The sequence below is a fragment of the Tachyglossus aculeatus genome, chromosome 6 (genome assembly GCF_015852505.1).
Source record: "Tachyglossus aculeatus isolate mTacAcu1 chromosome 6, mTacAcu1.pri, whole genome shotgun sequence".
NCBI classification, from domain to species: domain Eukaryota; kingdom Metazoa; phylum Chordata; class Mammalia; order Monotremata; family Tachyglossidae; genus Tachyglossus; species Tachyglossus aculeatus.
In genome coordinates, this window is record NC_052071.1 from 31869623 (window position 1) to 31897285 (window position 27663).

Genomic DNA, 27663 nt, shown 5'->3' on the forward strand with positions numbered 1-27663 from the left:
CATCAATCGTATTTATTGATGATGATGACGATGATAAAGTATTCTTTTCTCTCACTGTTTCCATGGAGACAGTAGGCCGAATCGTAAAGCAGCATTTTCAATATTAGCGGGCAAAATGTAAGTTTTCATATTTTCTGCGTTTGGGTAAGCATAGAGAAATGCTTCTCTACAATGCGATAGGGTAAAAACATGAAAATCTTCTCAAATGCAATAAGAATATTAAAATGAAACTGTTTGGGGGGTTTCTACTCACCTAATGTGCAGACAGGATAACATTGCAGTGGTGCCCCCACCAAAAACCCACACAGTAAAAAACACAATTAGAAGTGTTGTGCTAAACATCATCTGCCTTGCATAAGTGGCAGTATCTCGAATGGCCAGGGCAAAGGCCATTGCACCTCGGAGTCCTAAAAGGAAACAGTGCAGAATTAGCTCTGATCCAATATTTAACCTGTACCCACCCCAGTGCTTAAAACACTTAAATACCATAAAAAAGAAAACAATAATGATAATGACTTTTTATGGGGCGCCACTTCAATACAGATGCCAGATTTCCCCAAGGATTAATCATCTCAGTGTTCATCAGAATCATCTAAAACACTAGGCAGTACATGCTACACAAATTATTTTTCTGCGACCAACCACCTCATCTCCAAAGTCCCTTCTCCCATCTTACCTACTATTAAACCATTAAGGGATCTAAAATTACTACTATCCCAGTTCGTTTTGATAATTACTTCAAAATGCAGCAAACACCATAAGTTGTTCTTGGGGAAAGAAAAGCGGAGAAGAGGTTACCTACCGGCAAACATCATCATATGTTGAAAATTTGATCCAATCTTATTTCTTCTACCCAAGTTAAGTAGGAAGGACAAAGGGTAAATATTGGCAGCTCTTCCCAAGAAAATAGCAAGCTAAAAATATCACCAGGTTAAGGATCACTTCCTTACACTCCATTGTCTAATATTCTGAACACACAAGTGAAATTTAAAAGCTAAGTTCTAAAAATGTTTTCCAGTTGAATCATTTTAAAACAGACTTTTATTTAGTCCTATCTGAAGGCATCCTAAGGCGAACCTCCCCTAATATTCCTTTTGACCACCTATGCAACTTAAAATTATATTAACTCACTTTAGTTCACTTTATAGACATTTGGTCTATTGATTTCCTTGGATTTTCTTCTCTCTTCAGAGTAAAAGTTCTGATTTTCTAGAGTCACTTTCCCTCCCCTGTTGTGATCCCTGGACACTCGCTGAAATACTCCAGCATTATGAGAGTGGAGAGGAGCACGATACGATAATTCTTTTGAGTGCTAAAGGGCCAGAGTCATAAGGAATAGCATAAGGAAGGAACTGAAAGAAAATAAACCTAATCCACATAAAAAAGTTTACAGATAAAAACTTGTGCACTGGAGCAAATTTCACTGAGATGAGTTTCATATCAGAAACTGCAAATTCTGCTCAAATTTTACAATTTCCTTCCAAATATTCTTTCTTTGAAGTCAGAAAATACACCAAAGCACATATAATATCTGGGGTAGTAGTCCAACATTTCCTACTCTTACCATCCTTAATCCTTCCCTAATCACCCAGCTGTTTCCCAAACTCTGAATCGGTAAAATGATACTGCTGGGGCATCTGGGAACAATGTTAGGAAATACAGAGGTCTAGCAAAGAGAATTCCAGTTCCTCTCCAAGGCCAAGATAACACCTGCAATTCTGAGATGTATGCTTGATTCTTAAAAAAGAAAAAAAATTTACAATAACAACTTAACTGTTTTACCTCTGCTTCTACAGTCAGTAATATACTATGCGAATCTCTTTGCGTGACCTCTATGACCTGAATAATATCTCTAATCACCCTAATTCCAGTATGCTAGGAGGAAAATGTTATCCCAATCTTAAACCAGTTGTTTCTATTTAACAGAATACTAGACAACAAACTTCAAAGTTTTCTTCTTATAAAATCATAAAGGTTTTCCATCATTGTAAATCTCCATATAACTGAGCTAGGTAAGTATATATTTTGGCAAAAGCGTATTAAGAACACAAGTTGCACAAATGAACAGGTTTCTTCTGAAAGTATACCATTCTCCAAGTTTAGCAACAGAAAAGGGATGCTATCCCTTGCTTCTTTAAACGTATTAAGGACACAGGTTTCACAAATGAACAGGTTTCTTCTGAAAGTATATCATTCTCCAAGTTTAGCAACAGAAAAGGGATGCTATCTCTTGCTTCTTTAAAGGTATTAAGGACACAGGTTTCACAAATGAACAGGTTTCTTCTGAAAGTATATCATTCTCCAAGTTTAGCAACAGAAAAGGGATGCTATCCCTTGCTTCTTTAAATGTATTAAGAACACAGGTTTCACAAATGAACAGGTTTCTTCTGAAAGTATATCATTCTCCAAGTTTAGCAAAGGGATGCTATCCCTTGCTTCTTTTCTAACAGACAGGTTTTATATATTTTTAACAATCATTTTTTAACAAATCCCAAATTATCTTCGAAATGGGAGCAAAAAGGATACAAATGCTCCTACTACAAAAGTAGGATTAAAGACGTGGTTTTGAAAGGTGAACAGGGTCAATCCCATGTAGGAGAAGATGAAATTTTCCGCCAAGAAATTGAGCAGCTCAAATAACTACACAAAAATGACAAAATAAAGATTTCCGATAAATCAACAGGGTAAGTCTCATACGCTCACAGGACACCTAAAAGAAGGATCATGCTTCAGAGGGTGAATGTCTGGGTCGTGTGGAGGCCAGATGTAAGAAAAACAATGTTCCCTTCGTAGACACCTCCAAAATAGTCATGGCCAAACAAGAATAAGCTGCCATGGAGCTCATTCATCAAAACTGGTGCAGACTCCAGAGAGCAACAGAAAGCTACAACAACCACTTATGTGTGAATTCAGTGAGAGGCAGGGACTGTGTCTGATCTGATTATCTACCCCAGAGCTTAGGACACATAGTAGGCGCTTAACAAATACCATTATTATTACCATTATTACTAATGAGATAAGAAAAGTGGCAAGAAAAGCTTTGAACCCCTATCCATTTCAAATAATAAGTGGATGAAAAACTGCCAGGGGATATGGGAGGTTATTTTAACCACATTCTGGAAGAATGAATTTTATTCATCCATATTAAAGTCTATCTTACCTGTTTAGTTCTGTGCTGAGACTCTGTAGACAAGTTATTATATGTATAATGTGCTTGTGTGATGCCACAAAATAATACTGCAACCACACCTGTAAATATAAAGTTCAAGGTTTTCATAAAAATTCAGATAACATGATTCTAAAGGGAATTAAACATTACTATTTATCTAGGAGATACTCTACATTTTCTCTTTTTTGGTTACATAATTACAAATGAGAATATTTTCTCCTTCATGATTTTATGGTATAAAACAGATTTAAACACATTTCCTGCTGCAATAAATGACAGCGAGGAAATATACCCTCATGCTGGAGAGAAGTTCTTCCCATCAGAAATAATTAGCTTGGACCCTTTGGTTCCTGTAGCTATTAAGAGGCTCAAAGGTCCGGTAACCCACCTGTGAAACCCCATGCTTCAGCCAGAAGGAAAGTACTCCACGACATCAAGAAGAATAAACCTGTTTCCAGCAACTGGAACTCCCGCAGTTTGGTGAATTTTGTCACGTAAGACTGTTAAGGTTGCTATCAAGATCATGTGGTGTCATACGTTCAGCAAAAGAGAAATGAGTGAACTCTAAGCAAGTGATTTTAAAAAAAGATAACAAGTGGGCCAACTGCTGAATCACGGCAATCACCAAGAAAATGTACCCAAAGCATCTTTTTCTGCAGAACCTCAGACAATCCCAGAATAAAGAGAGGCAAATTCTTAATGGATCGGACATGTTCAGTTAAGAATGCTACACATTTAGTACAGTGCTCTGCACTCAAATACCACTAACTGAATGTCTACCTCATCATCATCATCAATCGTATTTATTGAGTGCTTACTGTGTGCAGAGCACGGTATTAAGCGCTTGGGAAGGACAAGTTGGCAACATACAGAGACAGTCCCTACCCAACAGTGGGCTCACTGTCTAAAAGGGGGAGACAGAGAACAAAACCAGACATATTAACAAAATAAAATAAATAGAATAAATATGTACAAGTACAATAAATAAGTAAATAAATAGAGTAACAAATATGTACAAACATATATACATATATACAGGTGTATATATATATACACACATATATATATACCTCATAAAACACTGAAGAGCCCAACAAAGAAATCAGAGGAGTAAAGATGACTTCCTGGCTCTGCCACTGACAATCTAACCCTGAAGAAACAACAGAACACTTATCTGGGGCATTTGGGGAGATTTGGGGATATAATCGCTTGGTTTTATGTTACAAATCACTGGAGGCAGAAAAGTGATCAGTGGCAGTGCTGTTCGGAGTGCTCTGATGCTCCTGACTGTCAGTAAACCAGTAGACTGAGATACTGCTTTCTGTGGACTTAAGGTAGCTGATTTGTGACATGCAAGAGACCTCTCAGCATCCTCTCTGGCAAAATGGTGACCCACAGAGAGTGGTGGGGATTTAGAGACACTGTCTTGTCTTAACTTCTCCGTGCCTCACCTTCCTCTTCTGTAAAATGGGGATTAAATCTTATTCCCTTCTATCTAGACTATGAGTCCCATGCGGGACACGGATGATAACAGTGTATTACCCTTCCTTCCTCTCCCCCTCGTCTCCCTCTCCATCCCCCCATCTTACCTCCCTCCCTTCCCCACAGCACCTGTATATATGTATATATGTTTGTACATATTTTTTACTCTATTTATTTATTTAATTTATTTCTACATATCTATTCTATTTTATTTTGTTCGTATGTTTGGTTTTGTTCTCTGTCTCCCCCTTTTAGACTGTGAGCCCACTGTTGGGTAGGGACTGTCTCTATATGTTGCCAATTTGTACTTCCCAAGCGCTTAGTACAGTGCTCTGCACATAGTAAGCGCTCGATAAATACGATTGATGATGATGATGATGATGATTACAGTGCTTAAAACAGTGCTTGGCACATAGTAATCACTTAAATATATTAATAATGATGATGACAGATTAGTTTCCTACTTCCTTTATTGATCAGAAGAGCACAAAGTATTGTCAAGCTTTCCTAAGGAGCCGAGGTAACCGTTTAGGCAAAATAAAATATTTGAGCTCTTTTATGCCAAGAGTAACACTTATCGATGATGCCAAATGAATTCTGTGTTGCTAATATTGGAGGTACATTTACTGTTAAATGACAGATTAGTTTCCTACTTCCTTTACTGATTAGAAGAGCACAAAGTATTGTCAAGCTTTCCTAAGGAGCCGAGGTAACCGTTTTGGCAAAATAAAATATTTGAGCTCTTTTACGCCAAGAGTAACACTTATCGATGATGCCAAATGAATTTTGTGTTGCTAATATTGGAGGTACATTTACTGTTAAATGACAGATTAGTTTCCTACCTCCTTTATTGATCAGAAGAGCACAAAGTATTGTCAAGCTTTCCTAAGGAGCCGAGGTAACCGTTTTGGCAAAATAAAATATTTGAGCTCTTTTACGCCAAGAGTAACACTTATCGATGATGCCAAATGAATTCTGTGTTGCTAATACTGGAGGTACATTTACTGTTAAATCACAGATTAGTTTCCTACTTCCTTTATTGATCAGAAGAGCACAAAGTATTGTCAAGCTTTCCTAAGGAGCTGAGGTAACCGTTTTGGCAAAATAAAATATTTGAGCTCTTTTATGCCAAGAATAACACTTATCGATGATGCCAAATGAATTCTGTGTTGCTAATATTGGAGGTACATTTACTGTTAAATACAACATAGAAATTTTTTCATAAATGAAAAATGCATGCCCAATATTCTCCAAGTTTATAGGACTATGGTTTATGACAATTTCATTCTACACCACATTTGTTTACAACAAAGCAGAAAGTTTTGCTCCTTAATAGCAACAATAATTAAATTAACCAGAAGTTGGCAGTAAAAAGGATATTAAAGCTGTGACCACTCCAGTAGCAGCTCCCATTGCAAAAGATCCACTGAATATACCAAGAAAGATTCCAATGGATTTAAACATGGCCATGACATCAAATGTGTGGCTGTTGTCTCCGGCTGGCTGGTACGCCACTATTGAACTGGAAAACAGAGATTTATCTTATTGCTGAAGCATGTACCTTCACTAACATGAAAAGCAGTGGCTGATATTGGGGCTGTTAGTGCCAAGCACTGTACTAAGCGCTAGCAGGATGGCATGGTGTAATGGATAGAGCACAGGCCTGGAAGACAAAAGATCATGGGTTCTAATCCCGGCTCTGCCACTTGTCTGTTGGGTGACCTTGGGTAAGTCACTTCTCTGGGCCTCAGTTACCTCATCTGCAATATGGGGATTAAGACTGTGAGATCCATGTGGGCCACACACTGTGTTCAGCCTTGTATCTACCCCAGGGCTTAGTATAGTGCTTTAACAAATACCATTTTAAAAAACAAGTTAATCATGGTATTTTTCACTCGGGAAATACCATTGGTTGATTGATGGGGGGAAATAAATGATAACCTCTGAAAACCGGAGGAACCTAGTACAGTGCTCTGCACACAGTAAGCGCTCAATAAATACGACTGAATGAGTGGGAGGGTGGGTGGGGAAGGAGGAGGCAGACAACTGCCCCTCCCTGCTAGGACAGTGCTACAGAAAATAAATAGTGGGCCTGGGTCTCAGCCATGCCCAAAGGGTTGGGTCGCACCCGGCCAGTTCCTGCCTTAGGCCTGTGGGTACAGATGGGAGAAACAGGGGAGCCCCTGACCCTCCAAAACGTTCCTCCATTGCCTGGCGCTAGAAAAATCAGCACTTACATACCAATCCATAACTTATTTTAATGTATGTCCTTCCCCTCTAGACTGTAAGATCCCGGTGGGCAGGAAAAGTGGCTACCAACTCTGTTGCACTGTACTCTCCCAAGTGCGTAGCACAGTACTTGGCACCCGGTAAGCACTCAAATACCACTGTTAGTGAATAAATACCACTGACTATCTATCCCCGTGCTTTGTGCAGTTTTTGGCACCTAATAAGCACTTAAGTACCATTATTATTATTATTAGTAGTAGTAGTAATAATAATAATTTTCAGAGCTAAAATGTCTTTTGCTTGTTTTGAGGTTAGTTTTGCAAAATCAGTTCTTCATCTCAAGATTTACTCTAAACAGTGCTGACTCTGTAATCTCTGAAGTACCCCAGAGCTAGTGCAAAAATCACTGGGTTTTTCATAACCAATGAGCAGTAAAAAGCCAAACAAAAACCCTTCATTTCCTCCCCCACTTAATTACAAAAAGTGAGGCTTAAGCACTGGATTTAAATCAATCAAATCAATGAAATTTATGAAGACCGTGACCAACTCAAGGACTCTCTGCCTGAAGCCGTGAGGAACCTGAGAAATGTTTCCTCTGAGTTTAATGCTGCTCGTTTGCTTAAATTGTTCATTTAGTTGATTGTTAAATACTTTATTTGTTTATCAACTGCAATTGTTTTTACTGTTCTAGGTGTCAGCCTTCTCCCACTGATGACTGTGAGTCCCTGGTGAGGCAGGGACTGTCTGCCTGATGAACTGGTATATACCCTACTGCTACTATAGTGATTAGCACATAGTCAACACTACCATATTAAGAATAAAAATCAATATAAATATTGTTTAATATTCCAAAAATTAAGGGTTGCAAGAAAAATAACTGATTTCCAGTAGCAATTCCCTCTTGCCAAAGAGAGAGAACTCTTATTCCTTAAAATTATTGGAACAGTAATTAATAATTATGATATTTGTTAAGTGCTTACTATGCGTCAAGCATTGTTCTAACTGCTGGGATAGATACAAGTTAATCAGGTAGGGCATATAGTCCCTGCCCCACATGGGGCTGACAGTCAAAGCAGGAAGGAGACCATGTTTTGAACCTTCATTTTACAGTTGAGGAAACTGAGTTACAGAAGTTAAAAAACTTGCCAAAGGTCACACAGCAGGCAAGTGGCCAAGCCGGAACTGGGGAACACTGGGGAACACTGCTTTCCTGTGGTTTTTATACTCCACACTCAAGGATCTGTCACAAGGAATATTCATTTTCTGTTCAACTGATTTACTCTTCACAACTATTTTCCCCAAAACTCAAAATATTTTCTCTCAGTTGACAGCGGTTTTGAGCCCATGTCACAATAGCCCTGTCAGGGGTCTTGATCCTTTTCCAGTCTCAAATGGCCTAACAAGAGACTCAACTGCCAATATCCTGGGTCACAACCCAGACCGGAGAAAGAACATGGGGCTCTTAGAAGCAGACCGCTATTTTACAAAATGGACACATTTAGAGTACGAAGTGCAAAATAACTAGTTCTGCTTAGAGAATGTTTCTTTGGTGGTTAGGTCCAGAATCCCACTTTCCAAACTGAATGTTTAAGAACAGAACTTTAACTTAAGAGTATCAATCAATCATTTCTATATAGAAAATAGACTCAGAAAAGTATTTGCTCAATTTAGAGAGTTATACAAATTAAAATCCTAATTCACTCAACTTCATGTCACACAAATTAAAATTCTAATTTACCAAGTTTTTGTTAGTTGTGCTATGAATTAGTGCATAAGGAATGCTTTCTCCATTTTATACCACTATGGAGATAAGGGAATCTGAAAAGTGACTATTTTAAGTCAAATAAACAGGAAATATGCTTCATATCATATGAAGGTGGGCATAAACTAAGAAGGAGAAACAAGAAACACAATTAAAATTAAGAGCCGTAATTACAGAAGGAGCACTGCTCTTCATTTTCCAAAAAACTGTGATTGGGACGTTGCGGGTTGACTAATATTTAGGTTGCCGGTTTTTTCATTATGTGGCTTAGTATTTAATTTTGAAATTAAAAGGCTTTATTACTTTACTTGTAAAAGGGCTTTCAGTTCCTTCTATTCGAGCATGAAATATACAGAAGACAGATTAAAAAAATACTTACGAAGATAGCACTATGGCAACCGCATCATTGAGAACACTTTCACCAAAGAGAAGAGCATACAGTTCAACATCAACTTGAAGTTCATGGAATATTGCAAGAACAGTCACTGGAAAATAGAAAAATATAGAAATACCTTTAAAAAACAAACTTTTAAGAAACTGTCCACAATTACTTTTCTCTAACAGATATTTAAATTATGTGCATTTAGAAACATTTTAAAATTCCAGTACCTCACTAAAGGATTAAGCCTGATCAAAATACTTTCATAAGAAACGGAAATTTGTCTGTCAAGTCTGCATTAATAGTTTCTTTAAAATTTCTAACACACCAAAACAATCTCTTCATCTTTAATCACCACTTGCTCTTAATTTAAATCTAGCAGTGCTCAATAAATAAACTCAGGTCTCCTCTAACACAGGAGTTGCGTTCTCGCAAAACTCTGGCTCGAGGAAAACTTGCATTAAATGCACCAAAATGTATACTCACAAACTCTTTCTCCAGACAGCACAGCTCGGGCGATCCCACCGGCTCATGCTGTTGGACAAACATTCCCTAAATTCTCCAATGTTTTAGCCCAAATGTGTAGTGTAAAACAAACAACAACAAAAAAAAACCACAATGGAAGAACTGTGTACACTCATCTGATTAACTGCCTCATTTCATGAAGTTTCTCATTTCCCCATATTCAAAGACACTTACACAATAACTATAGTATACATTAAGGATTTACTATGTGCTAAACACTGGGGTAATACAAAATCAGATCAGCTACAATCCTGATTTCATTTGATGCTCACAATCAAAGAGGTTGGGAGAGTAGGACTCATTCTTATTTTACAGATGAGGGAACTGAAGCACAGAGATTAAAATCCTTTAGACTGTAAGCTCATTATGGGGAAGGAATGTGCCTACCAATTCTGTTATATTGTACTCTCCCAAGCGCTTAGTACAGTGCTCTGCATGCAGTGATTTCTCAATAAATATGACTAAGTGACTTGCCAAGGTCACACAGTTGACCTGTAGCAGAGCAGAGACTGTGTTTTCAGGCTCCTAATCAATCTCTCAGACGCTGTTTATTGAATGTTTGACTAAGTGCAGAGCAGTGTACGAAGCGCTTGGGAGAGTACAGTGTCTTTTCACAATACCACGTTGCCCACAAAAATAAAGTGCCTTCTTTTTGTCATGGTTCAGAAGACTGAGTTTCCACATGGTTTTCATGAAAACTTTGGAAAAAATAGTTCTCCCCTTAAGCCCATTTGTACTTTTTCCTCTACAATCTCATTTCTCAGTCATAAACTGAATAACTTCAGTTTATGGCATCCTCCTATCTTATATAACAAAAGATATTCCCTATTGTGATCTTAGTGCTTGAATGATGTACGTACAACTCAATTTTTCTATAAGGCTTTTCAGTGTCAAGAATGTAATGTAGGTGATGAAAAAGCTTTCCACCTGTTGCCAGGGCCTGAATAAAAGCCACAATAAAGTCCCTACTCTGTTGGGACCTGCACGGCTCAGTTAAAAATCTACAACTTTAAGACTCAGTTCCATGGAACTGCTTCAAAATTAAGCAGAAAATTTTGGTGTATACAAACTTTCACTGCTAAGACACACCCGATCCACTTGCTACAGAAATCGAGGCCCACACAAAGGATTCAGTTTGCTAGAAGTGCTAGTCTATTAAGGAACTGATATCACGTTTGAAAACCTCAAAAATGAGGAACTCTTCAAAGTTTTCCGTCGCAAGTACTAGATCTGCCCTGATCTGAAACCGTCTAGAAGGTTGTCTCCTAAACAGGTTTCCCTGTATTTAATTGTATTAAGTCTTTCCGAAATGTTAACAGACGCATGCATTCAGCTTGAGTAAGCAAGGACCTTATCATCTGAATTTTGGTTCCTAGAGAACTCAGTCAATCGTATTTACTGAACGTTTACTGTGTTCAGAGCACTGTACTAAGCGCTTGGGAGAGTACACTATAACAATGTAATAGACACATTCCCTACTCACAATGAGCTTACAGTCTAGAGGGGGGAGACAGACAGCAATATAAATAAAATACAGGTATAAGGGACAACTAATGGAAGCAAGTCAGGGCGATGCAGAAGTGAGTCGAAGAAAAGGAAAAGAGGGCTTAGTCGGGGAAGACCTCTTGGAGGAGATGTGCCTTCAATAAAGATTTGAAGAGGGGTGAGGAATTGTCTGTCGGATATGAGGAGGGAGGGTGTTCCAGGGCGGAGACCTCCTTCACCCCCAGAGCTCCAGCAGGGAAAGGGCTGCCCTTCCACCTTCATCATCATCATCAATCGTATTTATTGAGCGCTTACTATGTGCAGAGCACTGTACTAAGCGCTTGGGAAGGACAAATTGGCAACATATAGAGACAGTCCCTACCCAACAGTAGGCTCACAGTCTAAAAGGGGGAGACAGAGAACAAAACCGAACATACTAACAAAATAAAATAAATAGAATAGATATGTACAAATAAAATAAATAGAGTAAAAAATATGTACAAACATATATACATATATACAGGTGCTGTGGGGAAGGGAAGGAGGTAAGATGGGGGGGATGGAGAGGGGGACGAGGGGCTGGGGAAAATAAACTTAGAGGACATATCCCTCACTAGCCCGGCCAGCACCATCCACCCCGCCCATTATCTACACATTGAACCGCTGTCCTGACTAAACCCGTGAGACGATTAATTATGGAATCTCAGGATGTAACTCACTGCAGCTCAAATGGGTCAGCAACCAGGGCTAGGGCACGTGTCTTCAGTGGGGATGCCTGTTATACTGAACCCTACTAAGCGCTTAGTACAGTGCTCTATCCACGGTAAGATTGATCTTGCTCTATTCTGCAACAAAACGTGCGTGTAGGAGTAACCCGGACCCTTCCCAGTTCATTCGATCGTATTTACTGAGTGCTGTGTGCAAAGTACTGCACTTAAGCAGATGGGAGAGTACAATATAACAATAACCGTACACATTCCCTGTCCACAATGATTTTATAATCTAGAGTGCCACTCGTTGCCTTAAAGAACAATTTGGGGAGATTTTCGCCATTTGGGGATAAAACTGTACAGATGGAATTTTGAATCTTATCTCCTCTCCTGTTCTCTCTCCCTCCCTCCAGGCTCCTATCTCCTCCTGACTTCAGGACATCTGCACCTGAATGTCCGCCCGCCACCTAAAATTCAACATGTCCAAGACTGAGCTCCTTATCTTCCCTCCCAAACTCTGTCCTCTCCCTGACTTTCCCATCACTGCGGACGACACTACCATCCTTCCCATCTCACAAACCCGCATCCTTGGTGTCATCCTTGACTCCGCTCTCTCATTCACCCCACACATCCAATCCGTCACCAAAATCTGTCAGTCTCACCCTCGCAACATCACCAAGATCCGCCCTTTCCTCTCCAACCAAACTCACACACACAGTGTGACATGGAGGGTCAGAGGGCTTTTGCAATCCCTCAGATCTCGTTAGTTTCTGGATTAAAAAAAATCAAAACACTAAAAATTTCAGAAATCAGTTTGAGTTATTCACAAATGTAACTTTTAGCAGGCTTCAAGCAAGGAACCTTAATTTAGCATTCTTTAGGAACTGAAATGCTTACAGTCAATTCCACAAACTTCAGTCTAATGAATAAGTAGCCACTATTTAAAAAAACCCTAATATGAATTCATCTCTGATCACACAGAACAACTTTTTCCTCTCCAAGACCAATAAATTGAATCAAAATGATAGTACAATTAGAAAGGACATTCTAAAATAATGATGGTATTTGTTAAGCACTTACTATGTGTGAAGTACAGTTCTAAGCGCTGGGGGGGCGGGGGTACAAGGTGATCAGGTTGTCCCACATGGGGCTCACAGTTTTAATCCCCATTTTACAGATGAGGTAACTGAGGCACAGAGAAGTGAAGTGACTTGCCCAAAGTCACACAGCTGACGGGCGGTGGAGCCGGGATTAGAACCCACGACCTCTGGCTCCCAAGCCCATGCTCTTTCCACTGAGCCACGAGCACTGCAAATTAATTCAGGAAGCCAGGTAACAAAACAAAAAATAAGAGCAAGGCAGGTGAAGCAAAACATATTTCCTAACCAAATTAAAACACATGAATCCTTATCACAGCAGGGAAAATTAAAAATACCAATCAGAAGACAGCAGTCAAATTTATTTGCTACCGCAGGAGGCAGGAAGGTTGGCTAGAAGCTTTCTCATTTGAAAATATAAAATTTCTAAAGGCCATTGGGAAGGAATCCTCAAATTCATAACCAAACCCTGTCCTCCCCATTTTCCCCATCACTGTAGACCACCACCACTATCATCCTTGTCTCATACGCCTGTAACCCTGGTATTGTTCTCAGCCCATCGCTCATCCAACCCACATATTCAATCTGCCATCAAATCATGTCGAATCTACCGTCACAACACTTCTGGAACTTGCCCTTTCCTCTCCATCCAAACTGCTACCACGCTTTTCCTATCACACCTTGATTACTGCATCAACCCCCTCACTGACCTCCCTGCCTCCTGCCTATCCCCACTCCAGTCCTTATTCACTCTGCTGCCTGGATCATTTTTCTAAAAACAAAAAAAGCATTCAGTCTAAATCTCCCCACTCCGGGGGTTGCCCATCCACCCCTGCATCAAACAGAAACTCCTTATCATCAGCTTCAAAGCAATCAGCTCGCCCCCTCCTAGCTTATCTCATGGATTTTCTACTAAAACCTAGGCCACATCCTTTGCTCCTCTAATGCCAATCTGTTTTCTGTACCTCAATCTCATCTGTCTGGCAGCCAACTCCTTGCCCACATCCTCCTTCTGATCTGAAACTCCCTCCCCCTTCACAGAGACAGATCACCACTCTCCCATCTTCAATTCTTTATTGAAGGCACATTTCCTCTAAGTGGCCTTCCCTGATTCAGTTCTCATTTCCCCTATTTCTTCCTTGACTCACGCTCCCTTCTGTGTCACCTACGCACTTAGATCTGTACCCTTTAAGAACTTGATAGTCGCCTCACCCTCACCCCTATGGCATTTATCCTTTATTTTCACATCTGTCTCCCCATCTAGACTGTAAGCTCCTTGTGGACAGGGGATGTCTACCAACTGTATTGCATTGTAGTACTCTCCCAAGCTTTTGGTACAGTACTCTGCACAGAGTAAGCACTCGGTACGTACCATTGATAAAAATGTTATGATCTTCGCAGTCTGAAAACATTTTTCCAATACTTAACCCACAGTAAATCTAAATAGAACTTATTTTGAGTGCAGGTGATTTTAAACTATTTAAATCTTATTTCAATCATCTCAAAAACGGTTAACTAGCACTCAGAATGGAAGTTTTTGTGGGTGTCATTTCTAAGAGCTTTGGAAAGGACTTGGGTATCCACTGACCATAAAGATAGCAGATGACCTTCACCAACTCTGAAGTAACTAATGTACACTAGACGCCATTCGCAGGTTATGCAATGAAACATAACAGCATCATATGGAGTCTTTAGAAGGAGTATGTTGAAGCTCGATCACTTTGCCAAAGGGTCCCCCGTCTCCCTCCATCTCTCCAAAGTGACTGCATCTCCCCCCAGGTCCCTGGAAAGCCAGGCACCATTTCTGAGCTGCAGAATTTGGTGACGGAAGCTGAAGCAGGAGGAGGTTGGGGCATTTGAAATAAAGGCACTGGACGAAAGAGCATTTGGTGCCGTATCAGTACTAGACAGCAGACAGACAAGCTGAAGCCCAGATGAATGGCCAGTTTATTTCTAAGTAATGCCAACAAACACACACTGAGTATATTTAACACCCTTTAAATAGAAAGAAGAGTGACTGGGAGAGATTGCCAAGAAATTCAGATCCCACAAAATAGCATCAAACTCCCTCATTGGTTAGGAGCAGACTCAGGGAGGAGGTAAAAGTTTAAAAGTTCTTTGATGTCACCAGTTCCAGAGAGGAGCAATAAAAGACTTGGTTTCACCCCCTACACAGAAAAATACTATAAAGAGAAGTTAGACACGTCACACTTCCAAAGCAGGAACTTGCCTAATGCATAGGGCTGCAAAGGACCAGATGGCAAAATTCAAACTTAACTTGAGTTGTGTTTTTATTTGGTTCTAAGAAAAGGAAAATGCTGCATGTTAATACAGACTACTGATGCTTATAAATTCTGACATATAATTAGCTTAATTTGAACGGTAGCCATTTCTAAAGTAATAACCTATTCATTTTCAGGCAATACTCTAGCATTTTATTTTTTGGTTTGACAAAAATATCACATGTGGAATAGCTATGCCACAAAGGTGGAATTTAATTTTTAAGACAAGCAACAAGGATTTTTTGATACAATATTACATATTCTAGTATAAACATCATCAATCGTATTTATTGAGCGCTTACTGTGTGCAGAGCACTGTACTAAGCGCTTGGGAAGTACAAATTGGCAACATATAGAGAGAGTCCCTACCCAACAGTGGGCTCACAGTCTAAAAGACATAAACATAAAAAGACATAAACATAAGTATCAAGTGTGTCACCTCCAAGTGTTATGTAATATACTGTCTACTGGCAGTATTATTTAGTGTTAACTTGTTTTAACTGTGCTTGTGTTATTACATTCTTCTGTATTGTCCTCTCCATTTGAATTGTGAACGTCTTGTGGGTAAGGAACCACCTTCTATTTGACTGTCTTGTATTTACCCCAGGATGTAGTGTAGTGCCTTGCATATTGTAAAGCTTTAATGCAAAATATGATGTATATTAAATAATAATAATAAAATGGTATTTGTTAAGTGCTTACTGTGTGCCAAGCACTGTTCTAAGCACTGGAGTAGATACAAGGTAATCATGTTGTTCCACGTGGGGCTCCCAGTCTTAATCCCCATTTTGATGGTGGAGCATTCAATCAGAAACTTCACACCATTACTCCAACGAATTAAACAGATTTTCCAGACATATAGGTTCTTAATATAGTTTGCGACTGAAGCCTACCTGGATCAGTTGCTGATACAATGGCACCAAACAACAAGCAGTCGGTAAAGTAAAAATCCCCTCCAAGCTGTCCAGTTACTTTCATCAGGGTAACACAACCATAAATGATTGACCTGTTGAAAAAGACCATTTTCCTCTTAGAAACCTGCCAAGGGGCTGAGACAGTGGCTAGGGAGGAAAGCGAGTTACTCGGAGACCTTTTGATTAATTTCAACTTTGAAATAATCTTAAATAAAATATAAGCAAAGTTCAAGAATCTCTCGTCAATTCCCTTTACCTCTGAAATTCCAGAAACACGCAGAATTGCAACAATGCCCAGATCATTTTTCTAAATCAATTGGCTACATATGTCTCTGCACCCCTCAAAATTTTTCAAAAGTTGCTTGCTCCTCTCCACGTCAATCAAGCAAAAACTCTTGATGATGGGCTTTAAGGCATTCATTCGGATCTCTCCATCCTATTTATCCACTCGCTCTTCCACTACAGCCCAGCTCGCACTCTTACTTTCTCACCACCCACATGCCCCACTCTCATCTTTCCCGCCACTGATTTCTTGCTTACACCTTCCCTTAATAAAAACAATAATAATAACTGTGGTATTCCTTAAGTGCTTACTATGTGCCAGCACTGTTATTACGTTCTTCTGTATTGTCCTCTCCATCTGAATTGTGAACATCTTGTGGGTGAGGAACCACCTTTTATTTGACTGTCTTGTATTTACCCCAGGATGTAGTGTAGTGCCTTGCATAGTGTAAAACTTTAATACAAAATATGATGTATAATTACCAAATTAAATGATAATAATAATAATAATGGTATTTGTTAAGTGCTTACTGTGTGCCAAGCACTGTTCTAAACACTGGGGTAAATACAAGATAATCGGGTTGGGCACAGTCCTTGTCCCATTCGGGGCTCAGTCTTAATCCCTGTTTCACAGACAAAGGAACTGAGGCACAGAGAAGTCAGGTGACTTGCCCAAGGTCACACAGCTAATTGACGGAGCTGGGATTAGAACCCAGGTCCTTCAGACTCCCATGTCTGTGCTCTAGCCATTAGGCCACACAGTTTCCATCCCTTCTACCCAAACTCCCCACCATTTAAATCTACCAAGCAACTGCTTTCTCCATCTTAAAAACCTTTCTGAAATCACACCTCTTCCATGACTCTCCCCATCTTTAATCCCCACTAAAGCCATTTCAGCCCTTTCAGCCTCCTAAGCGCTTAAGTACTCACAATCCATCAGCCTGATACTTACCTATGGACCTTATATGCTCTATTACTTCCACCTACCTGTAATTTACTTTAATGCCTTTCTCCCAGCTACATTATAAATTCTTTGGGGGTGGGAATCATGTCTACTCATTCTGTTGTCCTCTCCCACGGATTTTATACGGTGCTCTGCCCACAGCGACGCTCGATAAATGCTACTGGTAGACTGGGCGCATGTATTCTACCACGGTTGCAATGCTACACATGCCAGGTTTGGAATACTCACCCAATAACAAAACAGGAAATTGCCGTTCCAAGAAAAGCATATGCCAGGATTGACCCAAGGTTTCGGAAGAAATGTCTCTAGAAAACAAACCGTATTATTTTACATAACACAATTCAATTATTTCAATACCAAAGTTCCTTAGGCCAGCATGCAAGATGTTATTAATGGCAGAAAAGCAAAATTGATATTCTTTGTCTTTGGAGCTCCCCTCTAGAGTGTAAGCTTGTTGTGGGCAGGGAATGTGTCTGTTATATTGTTGTGTTGTACCCTCCCAAGTGCTCAATACCGTGCCCTTTTAGACTGTGAGCCCACTGTTGGGTAGGGACTGTCTCTATATGTTGCCAACTTGTACTTCCCAAGCGCTCAGTACAGTGCTCTGCACACAGTAAGCGCTCAATAAATACGATTGATTGATTGATTGCTCTGCACACAGTAAGTGCTCAATAAATACAACTGATTGAGGAGAAAGAATAAGGAATGAGGAGAAAAGGAGAGGCAGTAATCGCATTTAACTAGTAATTTTTACAATTTTCCCAAAATTTCCCAACAATTTTCCCAAATTCCCAAATAGACTAAATGAAACAATACTTACCCTTTTCAGGCTGTATCCTGCGTAAAATATAATTGGAGGGAGTAGTATATTGAAAAAGACCTCGGGATCAAAAGTCACCTGTTTACAGAAAACAAAAAATGTTCTGAGTTGACCGATTTCACGGAGACCATTATATCACTTTGCAAATTATGAGAAGGAAACCGATCTAAAGTTTAATTTCAACGTGAACTATTAAAAGGCAAACGTGCTATTATAAAAACTGCCGTATACTAAAACATATCAAACTACAGAATGTTCTTTCTCAAAAGGGAAAAATGCAACATTTATTTCAATGATTTCCAACCAAGTGGCAGCACAAAGTACCGCCAACATATTTTATCGTGACTGTGGCCAGATCTGTTCAGGGAAACGATCTGAATGTGAGGCACGATGACTTATGGTGACTACCAGTTCCGCCGAACAACAAACCTGACAGCACAATTTGGCTGTGACTCTGGGTCCCACACTGGCCTTTTCAGCCACCCACATGCCTAAAAGAATTCCACCGTGAGCGACAACTTTGAGCTCAAAGAACAAATATATACAACCCTCACCAAGGGGTTGAAATAATCATGCATTTATAAAGGGTCACTCAAGTTGCTCAGAAAATCCTTCCTTTTAAATAAACTTAAAATTGATTCTTTTCTGCATACAGACCACTTTGCTTTCCATTTCTTGGAACTTACCTTTCTAAGCATTTCATTATCTTGAACATTATTTAGTTCATGGGAGCTGATCTCGCCTTTCAGAGTATATTCATAAAACTTCCCACTAACATTCACTAGCAAAGTAGCAGGGCTGGTCTGCACCTGACAGCTTAAAGTGACATTGTTAACGTCACTTGGAACGTGAATTCCGTATCGAAGCACGACGCCCACCAAAAGACCTGAAAAGAAGAGATACCCAATATCAATACAAAATCATTCTGCTTGTCAAGCATTTGCCTCCGAAACTTTACAGAGCAACGTGGCTTAAAGTTTATGATACCGCTTAATACATAGTAATTCCAACTTCTTGACATCCACGAAAGAAAAAGGGGGATAAAACAACAAGTATTCCCAGGCTAACATTCAAAGCTGTTTTAGCCCATTCTCTTCGCTTATTGCTTACATGCTAACTCGTAAGTAAGAGCCCATTGTGGGCAGGGATTGTCTCTATTCCTACACTGTACTTTCCAAGTGCTTAGTATAGTGCTCTGCACACAGTAAGCACTCAATAAATAAGACTGAATGAATGAATTAAAAAATTGGAGGGGAAAAGAGAAAAAATTGTCATTTTACAGCAACAGTTGCACGTGCCAATTACATAGAAATTCCTTTCCCAATCTCCATGTACGATTTATTAATTGTTACTTCAGAACTGCTAATAGTTTATCCCCAAAGCAGGACTCTGTGCTCAATTTACACATCACTTAATAAAAACTTGCCATTGAGAAGCAGAGTGGCTTAGGGGATAAAGCTCAAGTCTGGGAATCAGAAGGACCTGGGTTCTAAACCCAGCTCCACCACTTGTCGGCTGTGGGACCTTGGGCAAGTCACTTCACTTTTCTGTGCCTCAGTTACTTTATATGTAAAATGGAGTTCAAGACTGTGAGCTCGTTGTGGGCAGGAATGTGTCTGTTGTACTCTCCCAAGAGCTTAGTATCATGCTTTGCACACAGTAAGTGCTCAATAAATACGATTGAACAAAATATGGGACAGGGACTGTGTCCAACCTGATTAGCTTGTATCAACCCCAGCATTTACTACAGTGGCTGGCACATAGTAAGCACTTAAATGTCATTTAAAAAAAAATTGAGTCCTTTGTCCTTATAAGAATAATAATAATAATAGTATTTGTTAAGCGCTTAATATGTGCCAAGCACTGTTCTAAGCACTGAGGGGGATACAAGGTAATCAGGTTGTCCCACGTGGGGCTCACAGTCGTAATCCCCATTTTACAGGTGAGGGAACTGAGGCACAGAGAAGTGAAGTGACTTGCCCAAAGTCACACAGCTGACAAGTGATGGAACCATGACTTCTGACTCCCAAGCTCGTGCTCTTTTCCACCGAGCCATGCTGCTTCTCTTTTACTGCAATAAGGCTTTGTATTTTTTATTTTTTAACACCTGGTCACTATGCAGATACAAGATTGCTCTAACCATACTTGGATCTCTGGGCATGATATCTGCCCAACCCTCATCCCCACAGCACTTATGCACATATCTGTATTTTAATGTCTGTTTCTCCCTCTAGACTGAAAGCTCGTTGTGGACAGGGGACATGTTTACCAACTCTGTTGCACTGCACTCTCCCACGTGCTTAGTACAGTGCTCTGCACATAGTAAGTGATCAAATACCATTGATTGATTGGTTCAGTGAGCACCTAGGTCCTATAAAACTAAAGAGACCGTCCAAAATTAGAACCTATTTCTGGAATCCAAAAGGAGATCAGACTCTAAAAATCAATATGCTATCCCATTTCACACTCTGCAATCAGATATCAAGTAGTTTATGCATTCTTTTCACTAATGGACTGCCCCGTATTTAAGAAAACCACTACTCTTTCTGTAGATTTATGCACATTTTTAAGAGGCAACAACTGTTGGTAAACAATACAGTGGCAAGTAACATTTCTCTTACAAAGTATTTACTAAGTTCTTACTAAGAAATCCCTTGCTATCAAAGGCTGTGTAAAAGTCGTCATGCAGAATAAACAATACCAAAAGGAAACAAGTGTAATACGATTAAATGTCAGAGAAGTGTGACTTCTACCTTACTATTTCCTAATGAGAACGATGAACAGCCAGAGACTTGCGGACTTTAACTCCTATAAATAACTGGTCATGAATTAAATCTAGGACTTGGTAGTGAAGTTTCCCTGCTTCGGTAGGAAAATAATAATAATAATAATAATGATAATGATGGCATTTGTTAAGTGCTTACTGTGTGCAGAGCACTGTTCTAAGCGCTGGGGGAAGTTACAAGGTGATCAGGTTGTCCCACGGGGGGCTCACAGTCTTCATCCCCATTTTACAGATGAGGTAACTGAGGCTCAGAGAAGTGAAGTGACTTGCCCAAAGTCACACAGCTGACAATTGGCGGAGCCAGGATTTGAACCCATGACCTCTGACTCCAAAGCCCGGGCTCTTTCCACTGAGCCACGCTGCTTCCCAAAAAAGGCCCTAAAAGTCAGATGACTTGAGAATGAAATGAAATTGAGTAGCATCATTCTTCAGTAGAAATCAGGGGATGAGGCCCAAGAATCTGGCTTTACATTCTTAGGCAGAGGTATTAAAATGTATTGGAAAAAATTAGTAGATTGAACACAATTTGGGTAGTACAAGAAGCCAAAATTCCACCCATATAGGTACACAACCTTCTGGAAAGGCAGATTACACAAGCGCAGAGTCTTTTGTTAGAGAAATAAGAGGACAGTTTCTCCTCTCATCTGATCATCCAAAGAATAGGCCCAGAGAGCTATCACCTTATAAAAGGAAAAGTTACTGAATAATGTCAAACCCTGAAATAAACCACCTCAGCAAAACACAGCAGTGTTATCAAGACCAGAACGAAACACATTGTAACGTTAAATTCAAACTCCTAAGACAAAAAGGAACTCTTCTTCTATTTTGATCATCATCATCATCAATCGTATTTATTGAGCGCTTACTATGTGCAGAGCACTGTACTAAGCGCTTGGGAAGTACAAATTGGCAACATATAGAGACAGTCCCTACCCAACAGTGGGCTCACAGTCTAAAAGGGGGAGACAGAGAACAAAACCAAACATACTAACAAAATAAAATAAATAGAATAGATATGTACATTTTGATGATGAGGCTTTGAACTGTAAAGCACAAAGCCACTCTGGGCATATATGCAGTTATGCCCTACTACACGGCAAATCTGTTTTCATTCTGGTGGTAAATCCTAGAGTCCACCATCGACACCAGAGTTCCCTAGAAATAAAAATATTCTGGCGGCTGTCTCAACCACTGGAAGGCCAACATGGAAGGCGTTTGTTGGATGTAGTTGTCTTCAGTGCTCCAAGATGCCATTATACACCACCACAATATCATCATATGAGAGCATTACAAGGAGGAACAAAGTGCAATCCTTGAGGAGCTGCAGGGCAGCAATACAAAAGAGCTATTCCAGATCAATCAATCGTATTTATTGAGCACTTACTGTGTGCAGAGCACTGTACTGAGCGCTTGGGAAGTACAAGTTGGCAACATATAGAGACAGTCCCTACCCAACGGTGGGCTCACAGTGTAGAAGGGAGAGACAGAGAACAAAACCAAACATATTAACAAAATAAAATAGATATGTACACGTAAAATAGAGTAATAAATATGTACAAACATATATACATATATCCAGATCCCTCTCATCTTCAATCGTCCCCACACACACCCCTTCCTTCGCTTCCAAAATGGCTAACAAAGAAGAGAATGAAGTCAAGTTGTACAGCCTTTTAAAAATCAAGGTCAGGCCAGTTCAGTTCTGGTCAAATCCAATGTAGCTTTGGAGGGGTGCGGGGAAAAGAAAAGCTAGAGAGGCGGTCTGTTCCCATTTGGAGCAATCCTAATAGCCTTGGGGAGTTGGGGGGTCATCCTTGGTAGACTAAATAATAGTAATAATAATAATGACGATGATTAACAGTGCTTTGTAAATTCATTATATTAATTGGGGAGACAGTCAAAGTACTTACAGAGAGTGGGAGCAAGAGGAATGAGGTTAGAAACAGGTTGGCTCAGAGGAAAGAGCACGGGCTTGGGAGTCAGAGGTCATAGGTTCTAATCCCAGCTCTGCCACTTATAATAATAATAATAATAATAATGGCATTTATTAAGCACTTACTATGTGCAAAGCACTGTTCTAAGCGCTGGGGAGGTTACAAGGTAGTCAGGTTGTCCCACGTGGGGCTCACAGTCTTCATCCCCATTTTACAGATGAGGTAACTGAGGCACAGAGAAGTTAAGTGACTTGCCCAAAGTCACACAGCTGAGCCAGGATTTGAACCCATGACCTCTGACTCCAAAGCCCGGGCTCTTTTCCATTGAGCCACGCTGCTTCTCTTGTCATAGACACTTGTCAGCTATGTGACTTTGGGCAAATCCCTTAACTTCTCTATGCCTCAGTTCCCTCATTTGGAAAATGGGGACTAAGATTGTGAGCTCCATGTGGTTGTGTGGTTGATTACCTTGTATTCCCCACCCCCCCCCCCAAACCCCAGTGCTTGGCACATAGTAAGCGCTTAACAAATACCAACATTATTATTACAAATGTCAGGATGAAGCAGCAGACTATATCTAGGAATACACAATCGAATATGAACATATAAATGCTAGGGATTGGAATAGAATACTTAAATGTTATATAGATGGCTGTTGGTTTGGCCCAAATTGAGGGGTGTTGTGTTAATCAGGGAAGGTTCCCTGGAGGAGACGGTATTTCAGGGGGGCAGGGGCACTGGGGTCCGGTGGATTTGGAGGGAGAGGGGTCGGAGGTACGAGAGTCAGTAAGCAGTACACACAGATAATGGTTTTATAACATCGGGAAAGGTAACGCACAAGGCAGTGGTAGACACTGGTGGCTCCTGTGGTGAAAAGTACATGGTAGGTGCTTAGTAAATACTACTGAATTAATAAATGTACCTACATGACTCGGTATACAATTCTGAGGCATACTAGTCAGCAGAAAAGAGTCCACGTCTAGGAATCAGAGACTTGAGTTTATGCCCTAATGCTGGCCGTGCCTGCTAGGTGACCTCTCTGGGCCTGAGTTTTTCATCGGTAAAACATGCATCATACTAGCCTCTCCCTATCTCACATACATTGTGAAGACAGAGTGAGAAAACTGATGTGAAAATGCTCTGTAAAAATAAGTGTGTTACGGCCCTGCAAGATTTTCCCTCTGAAACCACGAACCAGAAGAGTAGAGATAACAATAAAATACATAATTTCTGTTGTCTTTTGCAAGAGTCATACTAGCCAGCACAGGCCCGGCGATACTTTTAAGTCTGAAGTGCCAAGTCTACCTTTACATATAATAAATATCATATCATGGTATTTGTTAAGTGCTTAGTACGTACCAGGCACTGTTGTAAGCACGGGGAAAATCGGGTTGGACACAGCCCGTCCCACACAGGACTCACAGTCTTAATCCCCATTTTACAGATGAGGGAACCGAGGTACAAAGAGGTGAAGTAACTTGCCCAAGGTCACATAGGTGGAACCAGGATTAGAACCCATGACCTTCTGACTCACGGGCCCGTGCTCCATCCAGTAAGCCCTGCTGCTTCTCTTTCAATTCTACCTTTACACAAAGGGGAAGATCTGACAACAGATGTCTGTCTGAACACCACACAGTGTAGTACTGGAGGGAATTATTGTAGGCATACTTAGGGTGTCAGATGTGGAGTACGTACTTGGAACATGTTTTCCCTAAAGCAGGACTCTGAAAAAATCGTGTGTAATAGGAGAAAGGGTGACACTTTAAAAAAAAAAAATTCAACATCATGAATGCACAACAAGTATATAGACAAGATAGCTTTCTTTTCTTCATTCATTCATCATTCAATCGTATTTATTGAGCGATTACTGTGTGCAGAACACTGTACTAAGCGCTTGGGAAGTACAAGTCGGCAACATATAGAGACAGTCCCTACCCAACGACGGGCTCCCAGTCAAGAAGTCCCTTCAAGGCCCTACTGAGAGCTCACCTCCTCCAGGAGGCCTTCCCAAACTAAGCTCCCTCCTTCCTCTGCCCCTCCTTCCCCTCCCCACAGCACCTGTATATATGTATATATGTTTGTACGTATTTATTACTCTATTTATTTATTTGTACATATTTATTCTAATTATTTTATTTTGTTAATATGTTTAGTTTTGTTCTCTGTCTCCCCCTTCTAGACTGTGAGCCCGCTGTTGGGTAGGGACCGTCTCTATATGTTGCCAACTTGTACTTCCCAAGCGCTTAGTACAGTGCTCTGAACACAGTAAGCACTCAATAAATACTATTGAATGAACGAATGAATGAATGAAGGGGGAGACAGACAACAAAACAAAACATGTAGACAGGTGTCGAAATCGTCAGAATAGCTATATGCACATCATTAACAAAATGAATACAATAGTAAATATGTACAAGTAAAACAAATAGAGTAATAAATCTGGACAAATATATACAAGTGCTGTGGGGAGAGCAGCATGGCTCAGTGGAAAGAGCACGGGCTTGGGAGTCAGAGGTCATGGGTTCAAATCCCGGTTCTGCCAATTGTCATTCATTCATTCAGTCATTCATTCAATCGTACTTATTGAGTGCTTACTGTGTGCAGAGCACTGTACTAAGCGCTTGGGAAGTACAAGTTGGCAACATATAGAAACAGTCCCTACCCAACAACGGGCTCACAGTCTAGAAGGGGGAGACAGAAAACGAAATGTGTACAGGTGTCAACTTATCAGAATAAACAGAAGTAAAGCTAGATGCACATCATTAACAAAATAAATAGAACAGTAAATATATACAAAGAGGGGATCCCCACAAAAATGGAAGGGGTTCTGCTGGAAGCATACGTGACTAGCAGAAGAAGAAGCTGGGCCCCTATGGAAGGGAGAACTGCACCCTGTTGTCAGCTGTGTGACTTTGGGCAAGTCACTTAACTTCTCTGGGCCTCATCTGGAAAATGAGGATTAAGACTATGAGCCCACCGGGGGACAACCAGAGCACTTTGTAACCTCCCCGGTGCTTAGAACAGTGCTTTGTACATATTGAGCACTCAATAAATGCCATTATTATTATTATTATTATTATTATTATTAAAAATTGGATCTTCAGAGGTTTTTTGGAACCACAGCATTTAATCCATATTCACAATTAATTATGTACCCAGCTTTTGAAAGATTGTTTTGCTTTCCTGAGAGGAAAAAATAAGAGGGACAGGGAACAAGTCTGTGAGACTTCAGTGGTGAAATTCCTCTCAATTTCTGAAGAAAAAGATTCTTTAGGGAGCTGGCTATTTGAACCCAAAACAAAATTTACGGTGGAAACCTCACCAGGCTCCAGTTTACAGCATCTACCAAATCCCAAGAGAAAAATCTGTTCGCAAGCCACAGTAACTGGAGTTTGAGGGAGGGGGTGGAGGGAGGGCTCACACTTCCCATTCCCAAGATCACCTTATCATTGTGCCTCTTTCAACTATTTTGTCTCCGACCCCTGGCCTATACCCTGATATCCTGCCTGGGAACTCTCCTCCCTCTTCAATTCATCAGACCTCAGATTCATTCATTCATTCATTCAATTGTATTTATTGTGCACTTACTGTGTGCAGAGCACTACTAAGCGCTTGGGAAGTACAAGTTGGCAACATATGAGACAGTCCCTACCCAATGACGGGCTCACAGTCTAGAAGGGGGAGACAGACAACAAAACAAAATATATTAACAAAATAAAATAAATAGAATAGTAACTACGTACAAGTAAAATAGAGTAATAAATATGTACAAACATATATACAGGTGCTGTGGGGAGGGGAAGGGGAGGAGGGGGAGAGGAAAGAGGGGGCTCAGTCTGGGATCACAACCCCAGATAAACATGGTGGCTTTGGTGCCACCACGCCGAATCTCTTGGATGTTTTAAGAGTCTTTATGCTCAGGCCCCAGAGTTTCAGTCCATTCAGAATTTTGTCCCCCTCCTGTAAATATTTTTGACGCTTTTATAATAGTATAGAAATACAATTCTCAAAAGCTAATGAATGTAGTCATTAGTCCTATCCTTTCCATTTCAGCTCGAAATCTGAATTGGTTAAAAACACTGAACTTGAAATCTTAACTACTGACAGCACATACTTAATCTTGTTCCTTAAAAGATTAAGCATTTATAGGAAAAAAGCCTGCCTTCCAGCCTAGACTCCACCAAGATTACATTACACAGAGGAACTGTAATCTAACAAGACACCGGCCTTTCCCATATTCATTCACTCATTCAATCGTATTTATTGAGCGCTTACTGTGTGCACAGCACTGTACTAAGCGCTTGGGAAGTACAAGTTGGCAACGTATAGAGACGGTCCCTACCAACAGTGGGCTCACAGTCTAGAAGGGGGAGACAGACAACAAAACAAAACATCAACAAAATAAAATAAATAGAATAAACATGTACAAATAAAATAAATGGAGTAATAAATACATACAAACATATATACATAGGTATATGTTTTATGTTTTAGAAGATTCATTCATTCATTCAATCGTATTTATTGAGCGCTTACTGTGTGCAGAGCACTGTACTAAGCGCTTGGGAAGTACAAGTTGGCAACATGTAGAGACGGTCCCTACCAACAGTGGGCTCACAGTCTAGAAGAGGGAGACAGACAACAAAACAAAACATATTAACAAAATAAAATAAATAGAATATATACAAATAAAATAAATGGAGTAATACGTACAAACATATATACATATGTATATGTTTTATGTTTTAGAAGATGAAACGATTATTCCTGCAGACATTCTGGGTAGCTATCTATAATTTATTCAGCTATCAAATACACGAATAAAAAGCTAAGATGCTAGTTTT

General features: G+C 40.1%; 1 protein-coding gene across 1 annotated transcript in view; it reads right to left on the minus strand.

The window, feature by feature from the left end:
• SLC9A6 (solute carrier family 9 member A6) overlaps positions 1–27663 on the minus strand; it is a 46282-nt gene that overhangs the window by 13365 nt on the left and 5254 nt on the right. The window contains exons 2-12 of the mRNA XM_038747815.1: positions 18787–18986; positions 18101–18178; positions 17509–17585; positions 16014–16126; positions 9022–9127; positions 6032–6173; positions 3558–3663; positions 3161–3249; positions 2527–2640; positions 803–914; positions 254–407 (exon numbers count right to left, since the gene is read on the minus strand). Coding sequence (XP_038603743.1) covers positions 254–407; positions 803–914; positions 2527–2640; positions 3161–3249; positions 3558–3663; positions 6032–6173; positions 9022–9127; positions 16014–16126; positions 17509–17585; positions 18101–18178; positions 18787–18986 — 1291 coding nt within the window. The remainder of the gene's footprint in view (positions 1–253; positions 408–802; positions 915–2526; positions 2641–3160; positions 3250–3557; positions 3664–6031; positions 6174–9021; positions 9128–16013; positions 16127–17508; positions 17586–18100; positions 18179–18786; positions 18987–27663) is intronic.